This window comes from Periplaneta americana, chromosome 1 (genome assembly GCF_040183065.1).
Source record: "Periplaneta americana isolate PAMFEO1 chromosome 1, P.americana_PAMFEO1_priV1, whole genome shotgun sequence".
NCBI classification, from domain to species: domain Eukaryota; kingdom Metazoa; phylum Arthropoda; class Insecta; order Blattodea; family Blattidae; genus Periplaneta; species Periplaneta americana.
In genome coordinates this window covers 154,649,474-154,670,432 of record NC_091117.1, presented here as the reverse complement: position 1 = coordinate 154,670,432, position 20,959 = coordinate 154,649,474, and the positions used below count along the sequence as shown (strand labels likewise).

Below are 20,959 nucleotides of genomic sequence, written 5' to 3'. Positions count from 1 at the left end.
TTTCTATTTACATAATTCATCATATCCGTAGAATGGGATTCCTGAAATATATTTCAATAACCAAGTGAGAACATTAACTTAATCTTGCACATTGTGTGCATCTTGTGGTCGTGAAAATAGCGGACGAAAAGTAATGCTGATAGAACGCAACCGCAAAAGACACTAAGATTTATTACTACATTATAAAAAAACAACCAAATATAAGCTAAAAGAGTAACAAGGATAAAAACAAATATAAACAGTGAAACGTAATCACCTGCATTCCTGTAGTAGTCTACAACAGCAAATAATTGGAGAAACTGGAACTGTCAGTCAGTAATCGTCATCTTTGTGAACAACAAATATTAAGCTGTTATGCCAAAGCTGTGAATTAAAAATTCTTGTCTTCGTGAATAGGCCTATTCATATTTACGCAATTCATCAAATCTGTACCGATGGAGTTCCTGAAATATTTCATTAATCGAGTTAGGACATTAACTTAATCTTGCACACTGTGTGCATTTTGCTTAGGCCTAATAATAAATATTTTAATAAACAAGGAAATGCATCAACTGTTATTATTAAATCGAATATGTGCAAGAATGTCAAAATATTGTAACTAGGCCATATCTAGATAATATGAAAATACTTAATCAGATTTATTTTGCACTCACCTATTGATTCATAAATAAAATTGATTTAGTATGCAGTTGTATGCAGCACAAGAGCACACGATGGTTTCACTTATAACATGATTAAAATACTATATAAACACTAAATGTATAGGCCTCATATGTAGCAAAATTGTGGACCTACACTGTGCGATTCATTTAAACTATATAAACACTATATATATACACACACACACACACACTATTGATAAAATTAATACGCACTTACTCCTAACACATTCAATAATACTGAATAACCTTCTATGTTATTTCAAATTAAGCGGAATTGTGATGTAAACATATTGTAGTCACATGACTCTCTGCCCCAAGATGGAGTTGCGCGAAAGTGTTCAATTTTTGGTCGAGGAACAGCGCTCGTAGTGAGTCTAGGTTAAACTATAAAACGTCTTTGGTCGCGCCAGCTGTCAAATGTTGGCATATTTTATACGTATGAGTTGCGCGACTGTATGTATTAGACTGTGGTAGCGTAGTGAAATTGATAAACGTTGCCGTCAAAGAGAGCAATTTTTTTTTATATAATTATGTTATCTGAGCCTTCAGTCTTATACGCCCACAGCATCAATTTCTCGAGAGGAGGTGTCTTTGAAGAGGACAGAATAAGTGAAGAGGATATGTTTTAAGCCTTAAGATAGGATTGTAATTTATGAATAATGGTACGTAGATCTATCTTTCATTTGTATTTTAACACGAATGATTCCATATGAGTAAAATTAATAAATTGTTTATTTTAGTGATTTTTGTACTACTACTTGGTGACTTTTCGCTTGACGCGTTGGCAACTCTGCCTCAGAGTCAGAGGTTAATATTGTAAGATGGCTCCCGTTATTACATGTATTGAATGTGGGAATTAATGCTTGCTTTTATTTCTGTTGTGTATATTTAGTGTTACTTTTATTAAATATACAAATACCGACAATTTGTGATGTCTCTTTAGTTACGTACTTATACAACTAGTGTTCTTGTAGTGTCGTTGTACTGTGTGTTATATAGGTTAGTATAACTTGTAATACGTATTTCTACTCTGCAGTTACCGTTTTGTTATTGTAACATATTGCGCCTCCGAAGAAATATTGACACAAGTGAAAAAAAAAAAAATTAAATTGGGTGAAGATTCATATTGTAAGTCTTTCATGGTATTTCGTTCAATTGAGGGCTGTAAACACTCAAAGGCCCGCATAAGAGATCTTAGGCCTAATATAAACAGGTTAAGTGACCTGTTAAAATTGAGCAGGAAACAGCTCCGTTGGGCAATTGGATATCTGACAGGACACAGTGCCCCTCAAGATGAACTTGTACGGGATGGGACACAATATCAACCCAACCTGCACTCGTTGTTCACAGGGAGACGAGTCTGGAACTCATCTACTGTGCGAATGCAATTCACTCGCTCATCAAAGAGCTCTCATCTTTGGGCAAGATTTTCCAAAGCTTGATGAGCTATCAACCATCCTAGTCCATAGTTTCATTCAGTTCATTAAGAACATCAAACTATTGGACTGATGGGATATCATGACGGGGATGCGCAATAGATCTTTTAGGTCGCAGTGCTAGGGCTGTTATAGCCATTCCCCTTTTAAATTCAATGGTATTTCGTAAATTAACCCTACCAGAAGGAATGAAAGGGAGACATAACTTATCCCCCTCAGTTGTGTCACTGTTACTCTGTGATTTTGTTATCTCAATTACGGCAAACCTTGAAGGACGAGGGTCTATATGACTACAGGATATCGGTAGTATGTTTATGAGAATTTATGTTGGCTAGATTGGGGAATGGGGTGATATAAGATTGACGTCATCGGTTAGTAGGGTTACATTTTGTGTTTGCGGGTAAATATAGAGGTCGCTGTGGATTCCGGTGGTTAGGTTGGTATAAGTGTAAATTTTATTAGTGGTTGGTACTGATGAGGTTTGAATGGCGTACCGGTAAAGCAAGTGTTTGGATGGTGTGTAAATCATTCTATTATTTGTTCAATTCGTGAGCAGTTGTGCTACTGGTGATTTGTTTGGCTATGGAGTGCGTTGCTGGCACAAGAGGAGTGAAACGGAGGGCTGAAAAAGGTCGACGTATGTGAGAAGGTTAGTGGGTTAGTTGAGGTGATGTCTCAGTGACATGAGGTCGACGTATGTGAGAAGGTTAGTGGGTTAGTTGAGGTGATATCTCAGTGACAGGAAGTCGACGTATGTGAGAAGGTTTGTGGGTTAGTTGTGATATCTCAGTGACGTGAGGTCGACGTATGTGAGAAGGTTAGAGGGTTAGTTGAGATGATATCTCAATGACATGAGGTCGACGTATGTGAGAAGGTTAGAGAGTTAGTTGAGGTTATATCTCAGTGACATGAGGTCGACGTATGTGAGAAGGTTAGTGGGTTAGTTGAGGTGATATCTCAGTGACATGAGGTCTAATACTGTGAATTCAATGACATAAGTGCGTTTTCTCTGCCGTGTATAGTGTCGAATTGCCGAAATTTCACCCAACTTATGGGATCATGTTGATATCCTATTTTGAATAAGAACGGATGGGTTGTATTCCAGAATGGGATGTTGTGAAATTGTTTTGCTGATATCCTATTTTGGATAAGAGCGGATGGGCTCTGTTCCAGAATGGAATATCGTCAATTTGTGTGATTATTGCTTTTTAGATAATGGGATCGTGTTGATATCCTATTTTGAATAATAGCGGATGGGTTGTATTCCAGAATGGGATGTTGTGAAATTATTTTGCTGATATCCTATTTTGGATAAGAGCGGATGGGCTCTGTTCCAGAATGGGATATCGTCAATTTGTGTGATTATTGCTTTTTAGATAATGGGATCGTGTTGGTAATATCCTATTTTGAATAAGAGCGGATGGGTTGTATTCCAGAATGGGATGTTGTGAAATTGTTTTGCTGATATCCTATTTTGGATAAGAGTGGATGGGCTCTGTTCCAGAATGGGATATCGTCAATTTGTGTGATTATTCTTTTTAGATAGTTTTATTTACTCGTCGTGTTGGTTTACGTCGGCCATGTTGTGACGTCACTGCGTTGTGACGTAACTACCGCCATGTTGTGACGTCATCGTTTGTCAAACTTGACGAAAATTAAGCAATATCCTATAATAAAAGAATCCCCAGATCTGAACCTCTGAAGTGATACCAACACAATACCACTCATGAGGTAACTAAGCCAGGATATATTGGGTTAGGGTGGTCAGGTCCTTTCCCCCTCCATTGCTTACATCGCCAACTAGTTACAAATTACACTAATCAGACTTCAGATGTAGCCTGTACAAACAATTTTATTGTTTTCTTACTTACTTACTTACAAATGGCTTTTAAGGAACCCGAAGGTTCATTGCCGCCCTCACATAAGCCCGCCAGCGGTCCCTATCCTGTGCAAGATTAATCCAGTCTCTATCATCATACCCCACCTCCCTCAAATCCATTTTAATATTATCCTCCCATCTACGTCTCGGCCTCCCTAAAGGTCTTTTTCCCTCCGGTCTCCCAACTAACACTCTATATGCATTTCTGGATTCGCCCATACGTGCTACATGCCCTGCCCATCTCGAACGTCTCGATTTAATGTTCCTAATTATGTCAGGTGAAGAATACAATGCGTGCAGTTCTGTATTGTGTCCTCTTACATATTGTGAAGTGAGATGTAGGGTACTGCCTGATAATGGATGTAGGCCTACATATCAGCCAAAACCTCAATCAAAGGTATTTATCCTTCTTAGTTACTCAAACATAGGGGTGCGCGAAATGATTGGATTTGTTTAGTGTCTGACCTAGGTTTCATTCTAGCATGACTGAGAAAATGATTGTGTCAATATTTTATTCCAATTTCTTGGCAATGAAAAGTTTTCGTAATTTTTATTAGCAATTATTGAATTTTTGTTATTATTTCATGAAGAAACTGAAACAGTAAATTGTATACTGTAGCCTATTATGTTAGTGTTTATCAATTTCGGTAGGTCATCCCCTTCCCATCATTTTTCTGTTTTCTAGTGATCAAATCACTGTTATAAGAGACTTTGTAGCTGTTTGTGATCTGTATTTTATATTATATGGAGTTTCTTAAGATCTTTCTCTTCGTTTCCATCCATACTTGTGGTTTCCTTTTTGTCTTTTTTCCCCTTATTATCTGGCGAACATTTTTTTTTCTGTCTTTTCGCATTCAAACGATAGAGATAAACTACTGATTGATCATGAAGACTTAGGCCTAAATCCATCACTATCTGTTCACGGAAAAATCTTCATCCAAGTCCCGAATTTAAGCAAAAACACACAATAATGTTAACTTTGCATTAAGTTTAGAGTTCTGATTGCCAGTTTCTTGTTGATAATGTACATATCACCAATACTCTCATATTGAACCTTTTTATTTAAATTTTTGGCCACTTCTTTATTTGTATTATACTCTGATAATTATGAACATTCATTATGAAGGTACATTGACGCCCTTTTTATTTGACTTTTTTTTTATCCACAGTTCTACAATGAAAGTAATATTGAAGAGTTCTTTGGGTAAGTCACTTGTTGTGGACGTTTCTCCAAATGATACATTTGTGGACCTGCAGGCTCGCACATTTCAGAAAACAGGATGTCTTCTTAATCTTGAGAATTTTAAATTGAAAGGCCGAGAAATAAAAGCAGAAAACAATGTTATGAAGTACTTTCAAGGAGGTATGTATAATATTATGTACAAATTTTATGTGATCATTGAGAGTCAGTCAGTTTTGTCAATTGGGTCTTAACCGAGGATATTGGGGTTAGATCCAGGACATATTCTGTGAAATTTATAGCATACACTTTGTTTTGGGTTTTTGTGGGAGCCCTTTATATCTCTAGTGTTAGAACTTTCTCTTGTTCTTAGAAGTAAGATCTTTAAAATTTGACAACATAAGTTTAAGTTTTATCCAGTAATGTTAAATATGAATCATACAAAAATAATAATAATAATAATAATAACAACATCAATAATAAGAAAAACAATAGTAACAGTAATTTGGAGAGGAATCACCTCATTAAATAGATGAAGACCACCATCTCCGCCACCATCATAACCACAGCTCTGTGTTAAATTGTTTACATCATAATGTTATGTTCTTATTTTCAGTAATGCATGACTTAAATACAAAGGAAGTAGAAGAAATCTACGAACAAGAAAGTGAAGAAGTAGTAAAATCTTTGCCGTCTTCAGTTTCTGGAAAAGTAAATCCAAGTAGATTTTCACCAACAGTAACAAAATCAAGACAGAGAAAACGTATGATCAACTCTAATAGAACATTTAACAGTCCAAAACTCTTGAAAACTGCATCTGACACGAATATAGAGAATTCGGAAAATGTTTCATGTTTAAATCTCAAACAAGATGAAGAATCAGATGTTACGGCTGTCAGAAATGGTAAATGCACACAGGACACAGAAAGTGTTAGTCAGCATGATTCCAATAGAAAATCTCTGTTGGAAGTCAGAAACAATGAATATCAAAATGGTGAAGGAAAGTATTCTGCAGATGTAAAGTGTTTAAGTTCAGAAAACACTTCATCTTATAATTATAGAACGTCAAGTTATGAGAAGGCTGACTGTTCAGAAATGTCTCCAAATGGTAACAAATCTCAACTTCTGCGAGTGGAGAATGCTATTGAGGCTGTCCAAAATAAGCCTTCTGTAGATATTATGTCCTATTCAGAGATTTCAGATTCTGTAATTGAAACTTTAGAACATTCACAAGAGAATTCTCTTACTATAAATTCTGAAAATACAAGGTTTGAAAAGAAAAGTTGTAAGAAAGAAACGACTACAAATATAACAGTACATAAATCTGAGTTAGATCTAAACAATTTCAGAAAGATACTTAAATTGCAACATATAAATGATTTTATAGATTTATATTCCAGTGGTTTGGGCGATGAATCATGTATTGTGAATAATTGTGAGAATTCCAAATTCAAGTCTTCACCTGAGGCTAATGCACATAATGTGGAGACTACATCAGTGCATACAAATGTGGATGGTAAGTACACAATTTAATTTCATGTTAATTTAAGAATTTAATTATATTAACAAACTTTCTAGTATTAAAATGAAAATTAAGTGGTAGATTACCTAGATCGACTTTGTGTTAGTCATCCTCAGAATGAGTGAGTTCCTTGCTTCTTTCGGTTTCTTCAGTTGTTTTGCTGGAGGGTGCATTTGTGTTTGGCAGTGTGAGGCCAACTAGGTATGTGTTCTAAAATTTAGTTCCATATATAAGTTTCCTTTTTAATTGATATCATTTGGCCATCTCCTAGATCCAAATAAAATTGTGATCCCTTCATTATTCATCCTTAATGATTGAGTAGCTTGAGTTGGTATCGTTAGATTTTTAGTTCTATTTTAGTAGGTTATTTTACTATGCTTTATCAACATCTTAGCTTATTTAGCGAAAAAACCTCAACCAGGTAACTTGCCCAACCAGGAATCGAACCCGGGCCACCTGGTTTCGCGGCCAGACGCTCTAGCCGTTACTCTACAGGTGTGGATGCTATTGTTAGATATGAAGTTAGAATGTTCATTGAATTGTCAGTCTTACTATGCACCACACATGGGACTGATGTCTTTGTGTTACGTTATTTCATGATGAAATGAAACTGAGAGATAATATACCAGTAACTTTATATAATATATATATATATATATATATATATATATATATATATATACACACACACATACACGCGTCTGTGTACGCACACGCACGCACGCAAAAAAAAATGCACAGAGTGAGAGGGTGAGGGGCAGATATCTGTAAAAATAAATTAGCTACTTTTTGTAAAGTCAAGGATCAGTGACAAGTTAGGTTTAATTTGTTAAAGCTTTTGGTAGGCCTTGGATATCGGCTACATGTTTTGGCAGATAGGTACAAAAATATTTTTACCTTGGACTGAAGAAAGGAGTGCTTTCCCACTTAGTGCAACATAATGGTGATACCACTGGGCTACATGATGATTTTGTGTGAAAATGTCTGAGAAAATTATTAGTTTGTTATATAAAATAGGAAGATATTTGGGACTGAGCGGGTGGGATTATACTGTAGTTTTCACAGTGATGAATCTTTTTTAACAGTACAGGTTCATTCAAAATTGCTTTAGTGGATTGCGGATCAAATTCTTTATTATTCTTGTGAACCTATCACTAGCATATCCTTTTTCAAGTGTGGATGAAGTAGGTAAGTTTATTCCTATGGAATGATGAGTGTTATCCATAATTATGATGCTGTTGTGGGGAATATTAGGTAACAGTTGATTAACAATATAGTATTTGAAGACAGTTATCTATTTCATAGTAATTATTTTTGGACTTTGATTTGAAAGTTAGTAGGCCATTGGGAAGAAACCAGTTGAACGCCTAGCATGTAAAGCTATGAAGCACTGAACTTTTCATATTGAGGTTTCAAGTGGGAAGTCATTGTTGCCTTTTTCGTTTTTCTGTACTTTGCTTTTGGAATGATGGACATTCACCAGGTTTCATCCAAGTATACAATGGGACGATCATAGCTCTTAACTGTTTCATTGTTCTTAAAAATTAAAACATCTTTGAAATGATATTCGGTGTTTTCAATAGAACTTTTTTCCACTTGTGATTTCAAACAATCTATAATTTATTTTTCTTAAAACTCGCCTCAAATTCCATGTACTTTTCTCGAATAAGCCTTTTTTTTAGAACATCACTTATATTCGTCTTATAGCTGCAATGCAGAGTCTACTGAAGTTTTTTGAGGTGTTCTGTTTGGACATTTCTTTCCTGGGGTCTGCAAAACGCTGTCACTAGTTTCAGCTCTCTTTTGTTCATTAAACTTTGTATGTATTATATGAGCAGATACACCAGTAGCTGCAGCAGTTCTTTCAATTACTGACTTTATGGCTTGTCCATGTTCACCAACACCATTCATTATGAAGACAAGTGCAATTGCGAGAACAACATTTAGAAAAATAACACACTTCTCCAACAAAAAACATGTTACTTATTGTTTACATAATGCAAATTGTTTAACTTAAAACAGTATGTACTCAAGTTGCAATTGCACTTTCTCTTAGAATACATGCCACTGTAATTTCCTTTGTCACTACGACTATAACAGTATGGGTAAGAGAGAGAGAGAGAGTTTAAAAAACCTGGTATTTCTAAGTAAAAATTCAGACAGAGAGGTAGTTGACCATGTTTTTCCCATCCTCTTGTTGACGGGCCCATAAAAGGACAGAAGAATATCTACCAACTTATCTCTTAGTACTGTAAAGAAATTAGTGGGTCATATGAAGTGATGTAGAAGTTTGTCCCAAAACCACCATTGTTTCGGATAAATTATCATATATGAAGGGTACACAGGAAAAACGATCAAGGTCCATCAAAAATCGAAATTGAGTTAATAATGCTATCTTAAAGTGGAAAAGAAGTAGGCCCTACTATCATGTGGTCTAGCTAGTAATAAGAAATCATCGTTCTTGACATTCCACTACGTCAATTTCTAATAAATACACACATAACAAAGTATTAAGTGCTTAAACTTTAAAATTCGTTTTTCTCGAAACTTTCTAAAATGGACCTTGATCGTTATTTCCGTGTACCCTTCATATAGAATTATGCCTCAATTAAAAGAAAAAAGAACTTCTTCAGAAATAAAAGTTAGGGCTGAAAAATAAATATATCAATTGCTTTGCAGATTTAATGTAACAAAACCAATAGCAAAAATAGATTTTATTTTTGTGTAAAATAATAACTTATTATCTTTGTAATTAAGGTTCCATTTGCAAACTTATTAATAAAAAGTTGAGACTTAGAAATGTCTGCATGAATAAAATTGCTTAGTAAAATTAACGTACCTGTAGCTGTTGATGCATAAAACTGAAAATATCTTGTTTTTATTTTTTTGGAGGAATTGAAATGTAGGAAACATTCAGTCCTTTCATTAGGGTAGACCTTGCAGGCTGTGGGACTGTGATTGAGTTAACAGGTGGCAGCACTTATGTCTCGCACTTCACGAAACAGAATTGGGCAGAAACTTTAACACCCACTCACTGCATTATGATTGACAAAATTGCTGTTTTGCAAACTATGCTTATTGAGGAGTAAAAGTAGAACATGTTTGTAATGTATACAGCTTTGTGATACACTAATGAAGTAGCATTCTATATGTTTCATTACCTTCAATATCTTATATAATTTAATGGCAATTAGTAGCGGTGTGATTTTTTGGCATTAACAATATATGCAAAATGTGTTAAAACTTAACTTTATGCATGGAAAATGTAAATCTTTCAATGAAAGTTCAAAATTAAGTAAAATATATTCCCGAATTTTCGCGAAATTGATATAAATTCACGAAATTACGTCATAGTCATGATATTTTCAACAAAAGACAGGTTTCGTGGGAAATTCACACGAAAAATATCACTTTCTACCAAATAAGAAGTGAAAATTTTCTTTGTTATAAACAGACAGTGGAATTCGTGTCCGATACAGTGTGAAAGTCATTACACTCATTGCTATGCTTATTCCGTATGCCAATTGTGAAGGAATGCCTTTTGTGCTGTAATAAACTATAAACAGAAAACCATTTGCAACATGATAATGTAACTGAATTGCTCACAATGTGTAAAATCTATGACCTAGCTTCATGGCAGTTTAATAGAAAGTCTGAACAGTTAAATGCAAGAAGAACGAAACAGAGTTATAGAAGCCAAAACTTTAATTATCAATATTTTTATGTTCTGGTATGTAAGTTACAGCATACACATTGAATGTTATACTGTACTGAGTTGGGATGATAGGAAGAAATAACTTTAACTTCTTCATTTTTTATTTATATTGTTACACATTTTATTAACAGTTATTACACGTATTACATATATAGGCCTATCAAGAATTTTATTGTGAATAATAATAATGAGAACATAATGTGGTGGATGGGTGGTTGGTTAGTTCCAATGTGCTGTTTTGACATTTAAGCCATTAACAATCTAGCTCCCCAATATTGAGAACATAATGTTATATTTCTGATATATAAAACAAAACTGAATTTGCTGTTGAAGAAACGCTTTTTTTGTTGTGTTAAATGATTCTTTGTTTTGTTCGTAGGCTCAAAGGCAGCAGCAAATTCAGCGGATTTTATTACTAGAAATAGTGTTGAACCAAGAATTTCTTCAGAGCATATTAATATGACTAGCATGAAGGAAGAGACCAAAACTGCAACAAACCCACCACGTAATGTGGATAACATAGATGTTGATGTTGACTCCAGCCATCCAGGTCAACTCTGTCGATTGTGTGCCCTGCCCAGGAAAGCTATGATCTATATCTACAGTGAAAGAGGGGTTCGATTGGGTTTACGCAGTAAGATTAACACATGGCTACCAACGCATGTAAGTCTATATATTATGTATATGTTCGTAACATTGTTCTGCCCATGGGCACATTTTTACTGCAATCCCAGTATTCTCCAGTCTTTCCTATTCTCTGCCTTCCTCTTAGTCTCCGCATATGATCCACATATCTTAATGTCGTCTATCATCTGATATTTTTTCTGCCCTGAACTCTTCTCCCATTCACCATTCCTTCCAGTGCATCCTTCAGTAGGCAGTTTCTTCTTAACCAGTGACCCAACCAATTCCTTTTTCTCTTTCTGATCAGTTTCAGCATCATTCTTTCTTCACCCACTCTTTCCAACACAGCTTCATTTCTTATTCTGTCTACTTCACACGCTCCATTCTTCTCCATATCCACATTTAAAATGTTTCTATTTGTTTCTTTTTATTTCGTCGTAATATCCATGTTTCTGCCCCATACAATGCCACACTCCACACAAAGCACTTCACTAGTCTCTTTCTTAGCCCTTTTTCCAAAGGTCCGCAGAAAATATTCCTTTTTCTATTAAAAGCTTCCCTTACCATTGCTATCCTCCTTTTGACTTCTTGGCAGCAGTTCATGCTACTACTTCTAAAGTAAAAGGCAGTCAGAGCATGGTGCCGACCACACCATCTCATTCTAGTGCCGAGGTTATGGAAAGCATGGGCTCTACCTCCATGTCCCCCCCCCCCAAGTGCTTTCATGGCATGTGACGGGGATACCTTTACCTTTATAAGTTTAAAACACAAAGCACTATTTATATACTAATTGCATTATTAGATAATTATATAACAGTTAATTAGATCCTAGTTATTATCCTAAACTGTAAAGTTAAGAAGTGTCAATGTTTAGTATTTATTGTACTTTCTTATACTTCATTGCATTTATTAGAGAGGTATTCTTCTTTACAATATGGTAGCCTATGCAAAACAGGCTTTAATTTCTTGTTTTGTATAAGTGTAACACATTATCTATTACTTATAAGCTGGTTGTTGCTGTTGCCCAGTGTTGATGAGATTCAATTGGCTTACACCATTTTTCTCTTGCTTCTCAGCATAATTCTGGTGTTTCAGGATTTAATTGCTTTCTGCTGTCTAGTTTTTAACAGAGGAGAAGATCTTCTTTATTGAGAAGTTGTCAATTCTGGTTGCAAATTGTGCACTTTGGGTCCTCTATTGGATCCGGTTACTATTACTTATAAACAGTTTAATTCCCCTTGCAGTGTAGGCCAGTAGAAATCATTTTGCTCACCCCTTCTTGTTCACTGCTGCTGCCTTCATAGCAGATTCATTGCAACCAGTCGGTGCTTGATAACATGTAGAGTCGTGTATGTGCTCTTGACCTTGACATTGCCACTTTAATAGGTTGCCTAATCCGACAAAGTGTACTGTATATAACATGATGTACTTTCATCTCAAATGATGATAGGATTTTACTTTCGTATGTGGTGCAAGTTCATAGTTGAATCTTCTTCTCTGCAAGGATCATATTTTTGTTGATGTATAAATTTAGCTTATTGTTCATGAGAGAGCATCGGTGGATATATTTGGCATTATTAATTCCATAAAAGAAGATTTATCATAACTTATAGTCTGCCCTAATCTAATTTCGTTTTGTTTTTATCAGGTGAGCAGAACTGATCCCTTGCCAAAACAAGTCTGTAACTTGTGTATCAAGAAGCTGAACCTGTGCCAAGACTTTGGAACTGAATGTATAAAGGCCGAACAGATACTTAAGAAGTTCTTTGAAAGTCATAAGTTTAGGTAATATAACTAATTTAGTTATACTAAAGTTGAGCAAGTTTAAAGAGTGATGGTGCTGAATAGGGGTAATTTGGCTTAACGTCCTGTGGTCATGTCAGTGATTTTCAAACTTTTAGGATAAAAGGGATTGCTTCCTCATAGAATAAATTATTCTTCATATTAATAACAGCAGGAAATATGATGTGAAACATCTATGCAACCTATCTTATAAAAGTAGGGTGACCAGACGTCCTCTTTTGTCCGGACATGTCCTTCTTTTTAGGCCTTATTCTGGGGTCCGGGCGGATTTTTGAAAAATCAAGAAATGTCCTTCTTTTCGTAATTTGTATGCCTGATGTTTTGAAATTATCTGATTTGACGCCTTTTCAAGTAATTTGCCTGCAGATGGCAGCAGCATCGACAGAATATACTCTTTGCCAACGATCATAATAACTCTCTTTACTCCCCCTTGTTACGGTCATTGCTCACAGGTAGCTAGTAAATCGAGAGATCGAGGTGGGAATGTAAATCTAAAAAGATATTTTCTGTGCTCTTTAATAATTATAGTTCCCTTGATTGTCATATGTAGCTAAATGTAAAATCATCATTATTATTATTATTATTATTATTATTATTATTATTATTATTATTACTCACTCACTCACTTACTTACTGGCTTTTAAGGAACCCAGAGGTTCATTGCCGCCCTCACATAAGCCGCCATTGGTCCCTATCCTGAGCAAGATTAATCCAGTCTCTATCATCATATCCCACCTCCCTCAAATTCATTTTAATATTATCTTCCCATCTACGTCTCGGCCTCCCCAAAGGTCTTTTTCCCTCCGGCCTCCCAACTAACACTATATGCATTTCTGGATTCGACCATATGTGCTACATGCCCTGCCCATCTCAGACGTCTGGATTCAATGTTCCTAATTACGTCAGGTGAAGAATACAATGCGTGCAGTTCTACGTTGTGTAACTTTCTCCATTCTGCAAATTATGCTTTCAGGAATAACTCCCAATTGGTACGTTTAACCAAAGGTCCCGGGTTCGATACCCGGCCCCGGAACAATTTTTCCCTCGAAATTATTTTCTCCATTCTCCTGTAACTTCATCCCTCTTAGCCCCAAATATTTTCCTAAGCACCTTATTCTCAAACACCCTTAACCTATGTTCCTCTCTCAAAGAGAGAGTCCAAGTTTCACAACCATGAAGAACAACCGGTAATATAACTGTTTTATTATTATTATTATTATTATTATTATTATTATTATTATTATTATTATTATTATTATTAGTTTTTCGATAGTTATTTTTTTTTAATTGAAGTAAACTTTATTGTACATGAATAAATACATTATAGTTGGGAATAACAAACAGAGAAAAGAAAACAAAAGAAAAAAAATAAATAATATAACTTGACACTTGTTTATGGGTATTGCCCACTGGCAATCCCAAAAGTACCCTAGAGCCTCATATCACTAAGCCGTTTTCTTTTTAATCTTCTGTGGGCTGGATCTTGTGGTGGATTAGTGACAGTTACTTGAAGTAGCGGATTCATGTGATTATAATTATTTTGTAATAAAATAAATATTAGCATATTTTAAGTGTGATATAAGCCTAAATCTGTACTGTAAATATTTTGTAATAAAATAGATATTGACATAATTTAAAATGTAATATAGGCCAAAGTCTAAGTCTAAGTACATATTTTCTGTCCTCTTTTTTTTTTCGAACAATGTCCTCCTTCTTGAAGCTTTGTGTCCTTTTTTTTTTATCGATGTGAATCTGGTCACCCTATACAGAATGATTCAGACCACCCGTAAGTCATTTATTTCGGAACTAGTGCATGAAAATTTTCGAGACAAAAATATTTATAGTTAAACCACATGTGAACTTTCACTTGAGGATGATTTCATCAATCAGCTCTAACAGGAAGTAGGGTCAGTGGCGTATCACTTCAAAATTTCAAATGGGAGTCGGGTCAAATAGGGTACCATTTGATAAAGCTTTTCAAAACAAACAACTTTCATAGGAAACGTTTTTATTAATTCCTACTCTTTCAATTAAAAAACGTACAAGAAGGCAATGCCATTAATATTGAGAATTGTTACAGTAAGAAAATACTCATATCTCTTTAATGAACAGGGTTATAAGAAAGATATGCCCGTGGTATTAATTCTCCATTGTACTTAAACAACTTCTGTTTGAAACAATTTTTAATTTGTCACCTGAGAAAAAGTGTATTTTGAGAGAGCAAGATATTTTTTATTTATGTAGGTTATTTTATGACGCTTTATCTACATCTTCCATTTCTCTGAAATGAGTCCAAGGTCCAGCACCGAAAGTTACCCAGCATTTGCTCATATTGGGTTGAGGGGAGAGAGCAAGATAAATGGGACACTGTATATCTTGACATCAAATAAAACATTAATCTTTGTGGATTATTTTCGAATTATTTCTGTTTTATTTCGGTGCTAACAATCGAGCATAGGGAAAAAATTCTTAATTAGCAAATTTATATTGAATCTAACAAGAAAGTTTTAAACTCGTGTATATGGACTGTTTGAAATATGCTGTTACTTCACATTTGTTACATTTCTATAATGATGGAGATTTCTCAATGGAGCTTAACTGTGATTTTTGAGAATTCTAACTTGTTAGATTTTAAACTGCTTTTCTGTTTGTTTGTAGATGTCATATTCAAGTACAAGGAGAAGTTGATGTCTCTGGCAAGAAAAGCAAATGTAGGAATACTTATGAGACAAAATTATCTTCCGATTCTCATAAGACATCTGGCAACAAAGATAAAGACATCGAAGAAAATACTATTATAGAAAGTGAAGGACATGCATCTAATATAACTTCTGAAAGTTCTAATTTTAAAACAAGTTTTATCAAAACAGAGTCTTTGTCATCAGAAGACGATGAAAGTAGCTTTGTAATGTCTGAAGATTCGTCTGAGAATGAGCTGATGGACATGATATTGGAAGAAAGTTGTGATGGAGAGAGAGTTACAGTGCCAACTGAATATTGTTGTCCACTCTGCTGCGAAGGTAACATGGTAACTGTGAATACATCTAGTGTGGATTCCCAACTCTCAAATAGTTCTGAAAGCCTGGTGCTGGATAATAGAACTAGTTCAAAAACTCAGAATGAATTAACTGTGAAAAAGTTTCCTAATATTTCTGATATTTCTAATCTGGAATTGTTTAGATATGTAAATGCAGAATATCTAAGGCCAGATTGTGATTCTTCATATGAAAATCTAATTGACCAAGGAAGCGAATCAGATAGTGAAGTTAGTTCGTTTATATTCGGTGAGGTGAAAGAGGAAGATGAAAGTAGTAGGGAAAAGATAGCAGGTATTAGTGACAAGATAGATGATAAAAGTGTCAGCATTTCAGATCAGATTGTTGAAGTTAAGTTGGAGAAATTAGAAGATAATACTGTGAATTGCTTTGTTTGTGGTGAAACTATGAGTAACTTGAATCAATGTTTGATCCATTCCCTGCGCTTTCATGCTGACAGTGAATCACAATCATATCCATGTGGCCAGTGTGAAATGTGTTTCAGAGTGGACACAGACATGACTCGACACTTCATGACCGTCCATCAGAATATGAAGGTAAGATAGTCCTTTTATTTCATATTTGCTTCTGTTTTTAGCTCAAAATTTTTTGTGTCATTTCTAGTTTTGTTTCACTTACAAATTGTCACACTTTACAATTCTATATAAAGATTTTCAGCTTACCTTCCTCCATATTTCGTGCCTGTCATGATTGTTAGTTTAGATGACAACTAAACTAAATGATGATAACATTTTAAACTTAGTTAGAAATTACTTAGTGATCTTTTTTATTTCAAGTGTTCATTTCATGCAGTTTTGGTGTAAGGACTTGAAATAAATTTATCATTTTAAAAATAAAAATTATAATATTACTTCATCTATGTGCAATGTGCTTGTTTTCCAGATCAATTTATATGTAGGTATTGAATATTTAACAAAATCTAAATCGTAGTTCGTGAGGAAAGACTGTACGTAGAGATATAGCATACTAGATACCAGAAGTCACTTTTTTTCTGTACGAAGAATACTGGAAACTTGTATCTCTATGAAAATCTGAAATCAGTGTTTTGCATCAGTACCATACTTACTTTCTGCATACTTTCTATGATGACAAAGTAATGAGAGTCAGTATAAAATAATCATACATATCTCATTCCTCAGGTTGCTCGACTCCTTCACATCTGCATTGTTTGTGGTCGGCACTGTGCTTCACAGCGGGCACTGAAGTCTCATGTGTGTATTCCATTTAACGCTGTAACTGATCGACTTGCGTGTAAGACATGTGGCCAATCTTTCAGCACAAAGGCACGTCTTGTGTTTCATCATCAGTTTCATGATCCTAATGCTCGCCCCCTTGAATGTGTTCCATGTGGAATGGTTTTTACAGAAGAGAACAATCTGTATGACCACATCAGGTTTGTAACATTTTTTTTTTCCAATTTACCAGTAGATTGAAATTTCTAGGCATTACGTCGGCCTGGTTGGCGCAGTTGGTATAGCGCCGGCCTTCTATGCCCGAGGTTGTGGGTTCAATCCGGGACAGGTCGATGGCATTTAAGTGTGTTTAAATGCGACAGGCTCATGTCAGTAGATTTACTGGCGGGACAAAATTCTGGCACACTGGCGACGCTGATATAACCTTGGCAATTGTGAGCATTGTTAATTAAAATGTAACATTTTTTTCTTTTTAACGTCTCCATAGAACTGATAGCTGCCACTGTAATTTTACTTTTGAAGGAAATCATGCAAAGAATTATTTATGTTACTCTTAAAATACCATTGTCCTAAGATGGATTTGAACTCAAAGATCGTATGTACCACTGAGGATTATTATGTATTGATCCAGCATTAAATCAGAAATCATCTTATTACTATTTTATCTAAAGGGACTAGAGTTGTAACATCAAACAAGTTCTTTGGAAACTATGATCTTAAGCAGCTCTGAGGCACATTTGCAAATATTTCATTTTCTATTGTCTTTGTCATCCTTCATTTTTTCATTATTGGCATAATATTATGCCACTAATTGTGCGTAGTCACTGTAGTTTGGAATGTTGAATGAAGATTTGCTTCCTATTTTTTTGTGGGAGGATGTGGTAGCTTCACAATTAAGAAATTGTCCTGTAAGCCACAAGGTTGCGGATTCGACAAAAAATAATTACTATTTCCTTGGGAATTACTGACTGAATGTTTATTATTGTAGCAACATATAATAACATAATCTAATTCTGTTGTTGCAGATTCTCACATAGAGGGCAGGCATTCATATGCAGCGAATGTGGAGGACACTTCAATAGCAAGGCAGCTCTTCGTGGCCATCTCAGATCTCATCGAAATCTGAGACATCATAAATGTGACATCTGCAGCAAAACATTTCTTGATAAACAGGTTTGTAAATTTTACGCTTTGTCAGATTCAGATGAAACCTTTCATATCGAAGTACTTTTTCCTTGAGAGATTCCTTTCCTCTTCTCTCTCCTGCCTCACTATCTCATCTGTATCAAAAATTTACTTTAATCCTTGTGGTTGGTCAGTTTGATTGATTATTTGGTTTTCAGTGCATCCAGTTGTGATAAACTAAGACCCTTCAAATTTTACATCATACAAGAATTTTATGTAGAATAACAGCAGCAGCATTTAAAATTCCTTTGCAGTATGAAAAGTTACATTTGTTCAGATCAAATTTCTGCATAATTGAAGGGCAAAATTAAAATTATTTCATTCATTTATTATTATAATACACTGGTCTCTTAAATTGACTAAGCATATTGGGAATAAAATGAATGGCTTTCCCAAAACATGCTATGAAATATTTCATATAAAACAAGTTTTATCTCGAAAAGGAAGCAAAAACGAGCAAAATTTCGTGCAACTTTTTTTGTGTGAAATATCTCAAAGAATAATCCCCTGAAATTAATGACATTACTTACGATTCACCTGTATATAAGCTAATGGCGGGCACTTGACTTGTGTCATTCATCCAAGCTTCTCCATCTAGTGGGTGATGCACTAAAGCTTGTAGTTCTTTCAGACACCCTGTGAAAGCATTGCCACTGGTGCACCATAGGATGCAAACTATATAAAACCATATGATAGTGATTAGTAGGGTAATGGTGGAAAGCCAGTAGGGGAAACGGGAGTGATATGCAAAAATCTAGAACCAAACACCATTTTTGTTCACCACAAATTCCAGTTGGACCAACTGGAATTCAAACTCGAGTTACCAACATGGAAAGCTGGCACTCAAGCTCTTCAGTTAATGGTGCACTACTTAGGTGATATTATGCTAGTGATTTATTAAAAAAAATATATTTTTGTATCAGGATGTAATAAGATTTAAGTTTTTTATCACATTTTTTAATATTTGAAATATGCATTAGGTTTTATGTATGAAAACATAAACATTTCATTTCCGTCGCTGAATGTTCCTTTAAATATTGATATTTATTTCAGTGGCATTGAAACCTTATACAAAATAAGTAGGTGTATCCATGTAGGATAGGCCATGGAAAAAGGAAGTGTATTCGTTCATGTAGGTTAGTTCAAGAAAAAATGAAAACAGAAAAATCACTGAAATTAAAAATGAAAATTTTTCATTCCTGAACTGAAATTACGTCCATTTTAGTGTTGGGTTTGCATTAGTAATGGAATTCATTACCTCTGATGGTGATAACTGGCAAAGTTGAATGATCCATAGGCGAGAAATTTCATTCGGAGACAAGAGTTATTTTACATGTTATAAAATGACTGGAAATCCTGGCGTCACTTCATTTCAGAAGGATGCTATGCTAAAAACTTTTATCAACCTTAAAACTTGGCCATCTTGAGTCTAGTTTGAATTTATGAACCTCTGATCTAATAACAAAGCATAACGACTTACTGTTATTAATCAATTTATTGCTTTATGTTCAGACTTTGAAGGAGCATGCAGTGTCTCACATGGATGTGAAGCCATTCCAATGTCATATATGTGGCAAATACCTGAATCGTAACTCAAGACTGAAGAAACACCTGATGTCACATGAGCTGCAGAAGAACACTAATCCTCAAGAATGCTTCCAATGCACCGCTTGTGGGGAGACTTTCCCAGATGAACCTAAGGCAGTCAATCATGCTCAAGTTGGACACTCCCTCCCCAGTGAGAGTGAATGTGTGTTCCAACTCTATCCTATAGACAAGGTAAACTCTTAATATAAATCATTTGCAGTGATGATCTCCATTTTGTGTCACTTAGATGCTGCAGCATTTGAAAGCCTTTTTGTCCCATATTTTCTCTTTTATTTTCTTCTTTGTCTGTTGGAGAGAAAGTTTGCTATCAAGTGGTTTTTATTTGTAAAATACATCTGTAGGCTGGATAGAAATATTAGCCTGTAAGATCATGGAAACATTGTCTGGAAAACAAGAAACTTAGGACAAGGTATTGTCAGTCAATCATTATTTTGCGTGAGTAAGCTAGAGTTCTTGTATGTGCTGAAGTTTTTAAAATTCAGGATTTAATCATAAAGTAATATTCTCAACACTTACCAGGAAACATTTGGCATTCATACAGTCCTCTCTGTAGATTAAAAACTCCCATGGCTCAAGGATTAAAACAGAAAATCAATATCCCGAATTTAAAAGAAAACTTACAAATTAAACCAAACCCTTTAACTCTATTTTTTTTTTTAGTGGGTTATTTTGCGACGCTTTATCAACATCTTCGGTTATTTAGCATCTGAATGAGATGATGGTGATAATGCCGGTGAAATGAGTCCGGGGTCCAGCACCGAAAGTTAGCCAGCATTTGCTCATATTGGGTTGAGGTAAAACTCCGGAAAAAACCTCAACCAGGTAACTTGCCCCGACCGGGAATTGAACCCGGGCCACCTGGTTTCACGGCCAGACGCGCTGACCATTACGCCACAGGTGTGGACTTTAACTCTATTAAATATAGAGTATAATCTAAATTTAACACAAGAAATACTGAAATTAGAAGTAAACACTGAAATAATAAAACTGCTGTCTTTAGAGACAATTAATATTAGGTACCCTCCACAAAACTGGCTTCATTTATACACCGACGGTTCCTGGATCTCCAGGGAATAAGGTGCAGGTGCAGGTGTTA

At 35.1% G+C, this 20,959-nt stretch overlaps 1 protein-coding gene across 4 annotated transcripts in view; it reads left to right on the top strand.

Annotated features, from left to right (window-relative positions):
• The first annotated feature begins 1,034 nt into the window (after positions 1–1,034).
• Positions 1,035–20,959, top strand: part of LOC138702803 (uncharacterized) — a 35,933-nt gene continuing 16,008 nt past the window's right edge. For 3 of the 4 annotated variants that reach the window (XM_069830117.1, XM_069830103.1, XM_069830128.1), the window contains exons 1-9: positions 1,469–1,661; positions 5,147–5,340; positions 5,774–6,673; positions 10,774–11,057; positions 12,667–12,803; positions 15,480–16,413; positions 17,017–17,270; positions 18,096–18,243; positions 19,768–20,034. In XM_069830117.1, coding sequence (XP_069686218.1) covers positions 5,154–5,340; positions 5,774–6,673; positions 10,774–11,057; positions 12,667–12,803; positions 15,480–16,413; positions 17,017–17,270; positions 18,096–18,243; positions 19,768–20,034 — 3,111 coding nt within the window. In that variant the 5' untranslated portion in view covers positions 1,469–1,661; positions 5,147–5,153. Of the gene's footprint in view, positions 1,325–1,468; positions 1,662–5,146; positions 5,341–5,773; positions 6,674–10,773; positions 11,058–12,666; positions 12,804–15,479; positions 16,414–17,016; positions 17,271–18,095; positions 18,244–19,767; positions 20,035–20,959 lie in introns of those variants that run through there. The other variant, XM_069830111.1, reaches the window with a different exon arrangement.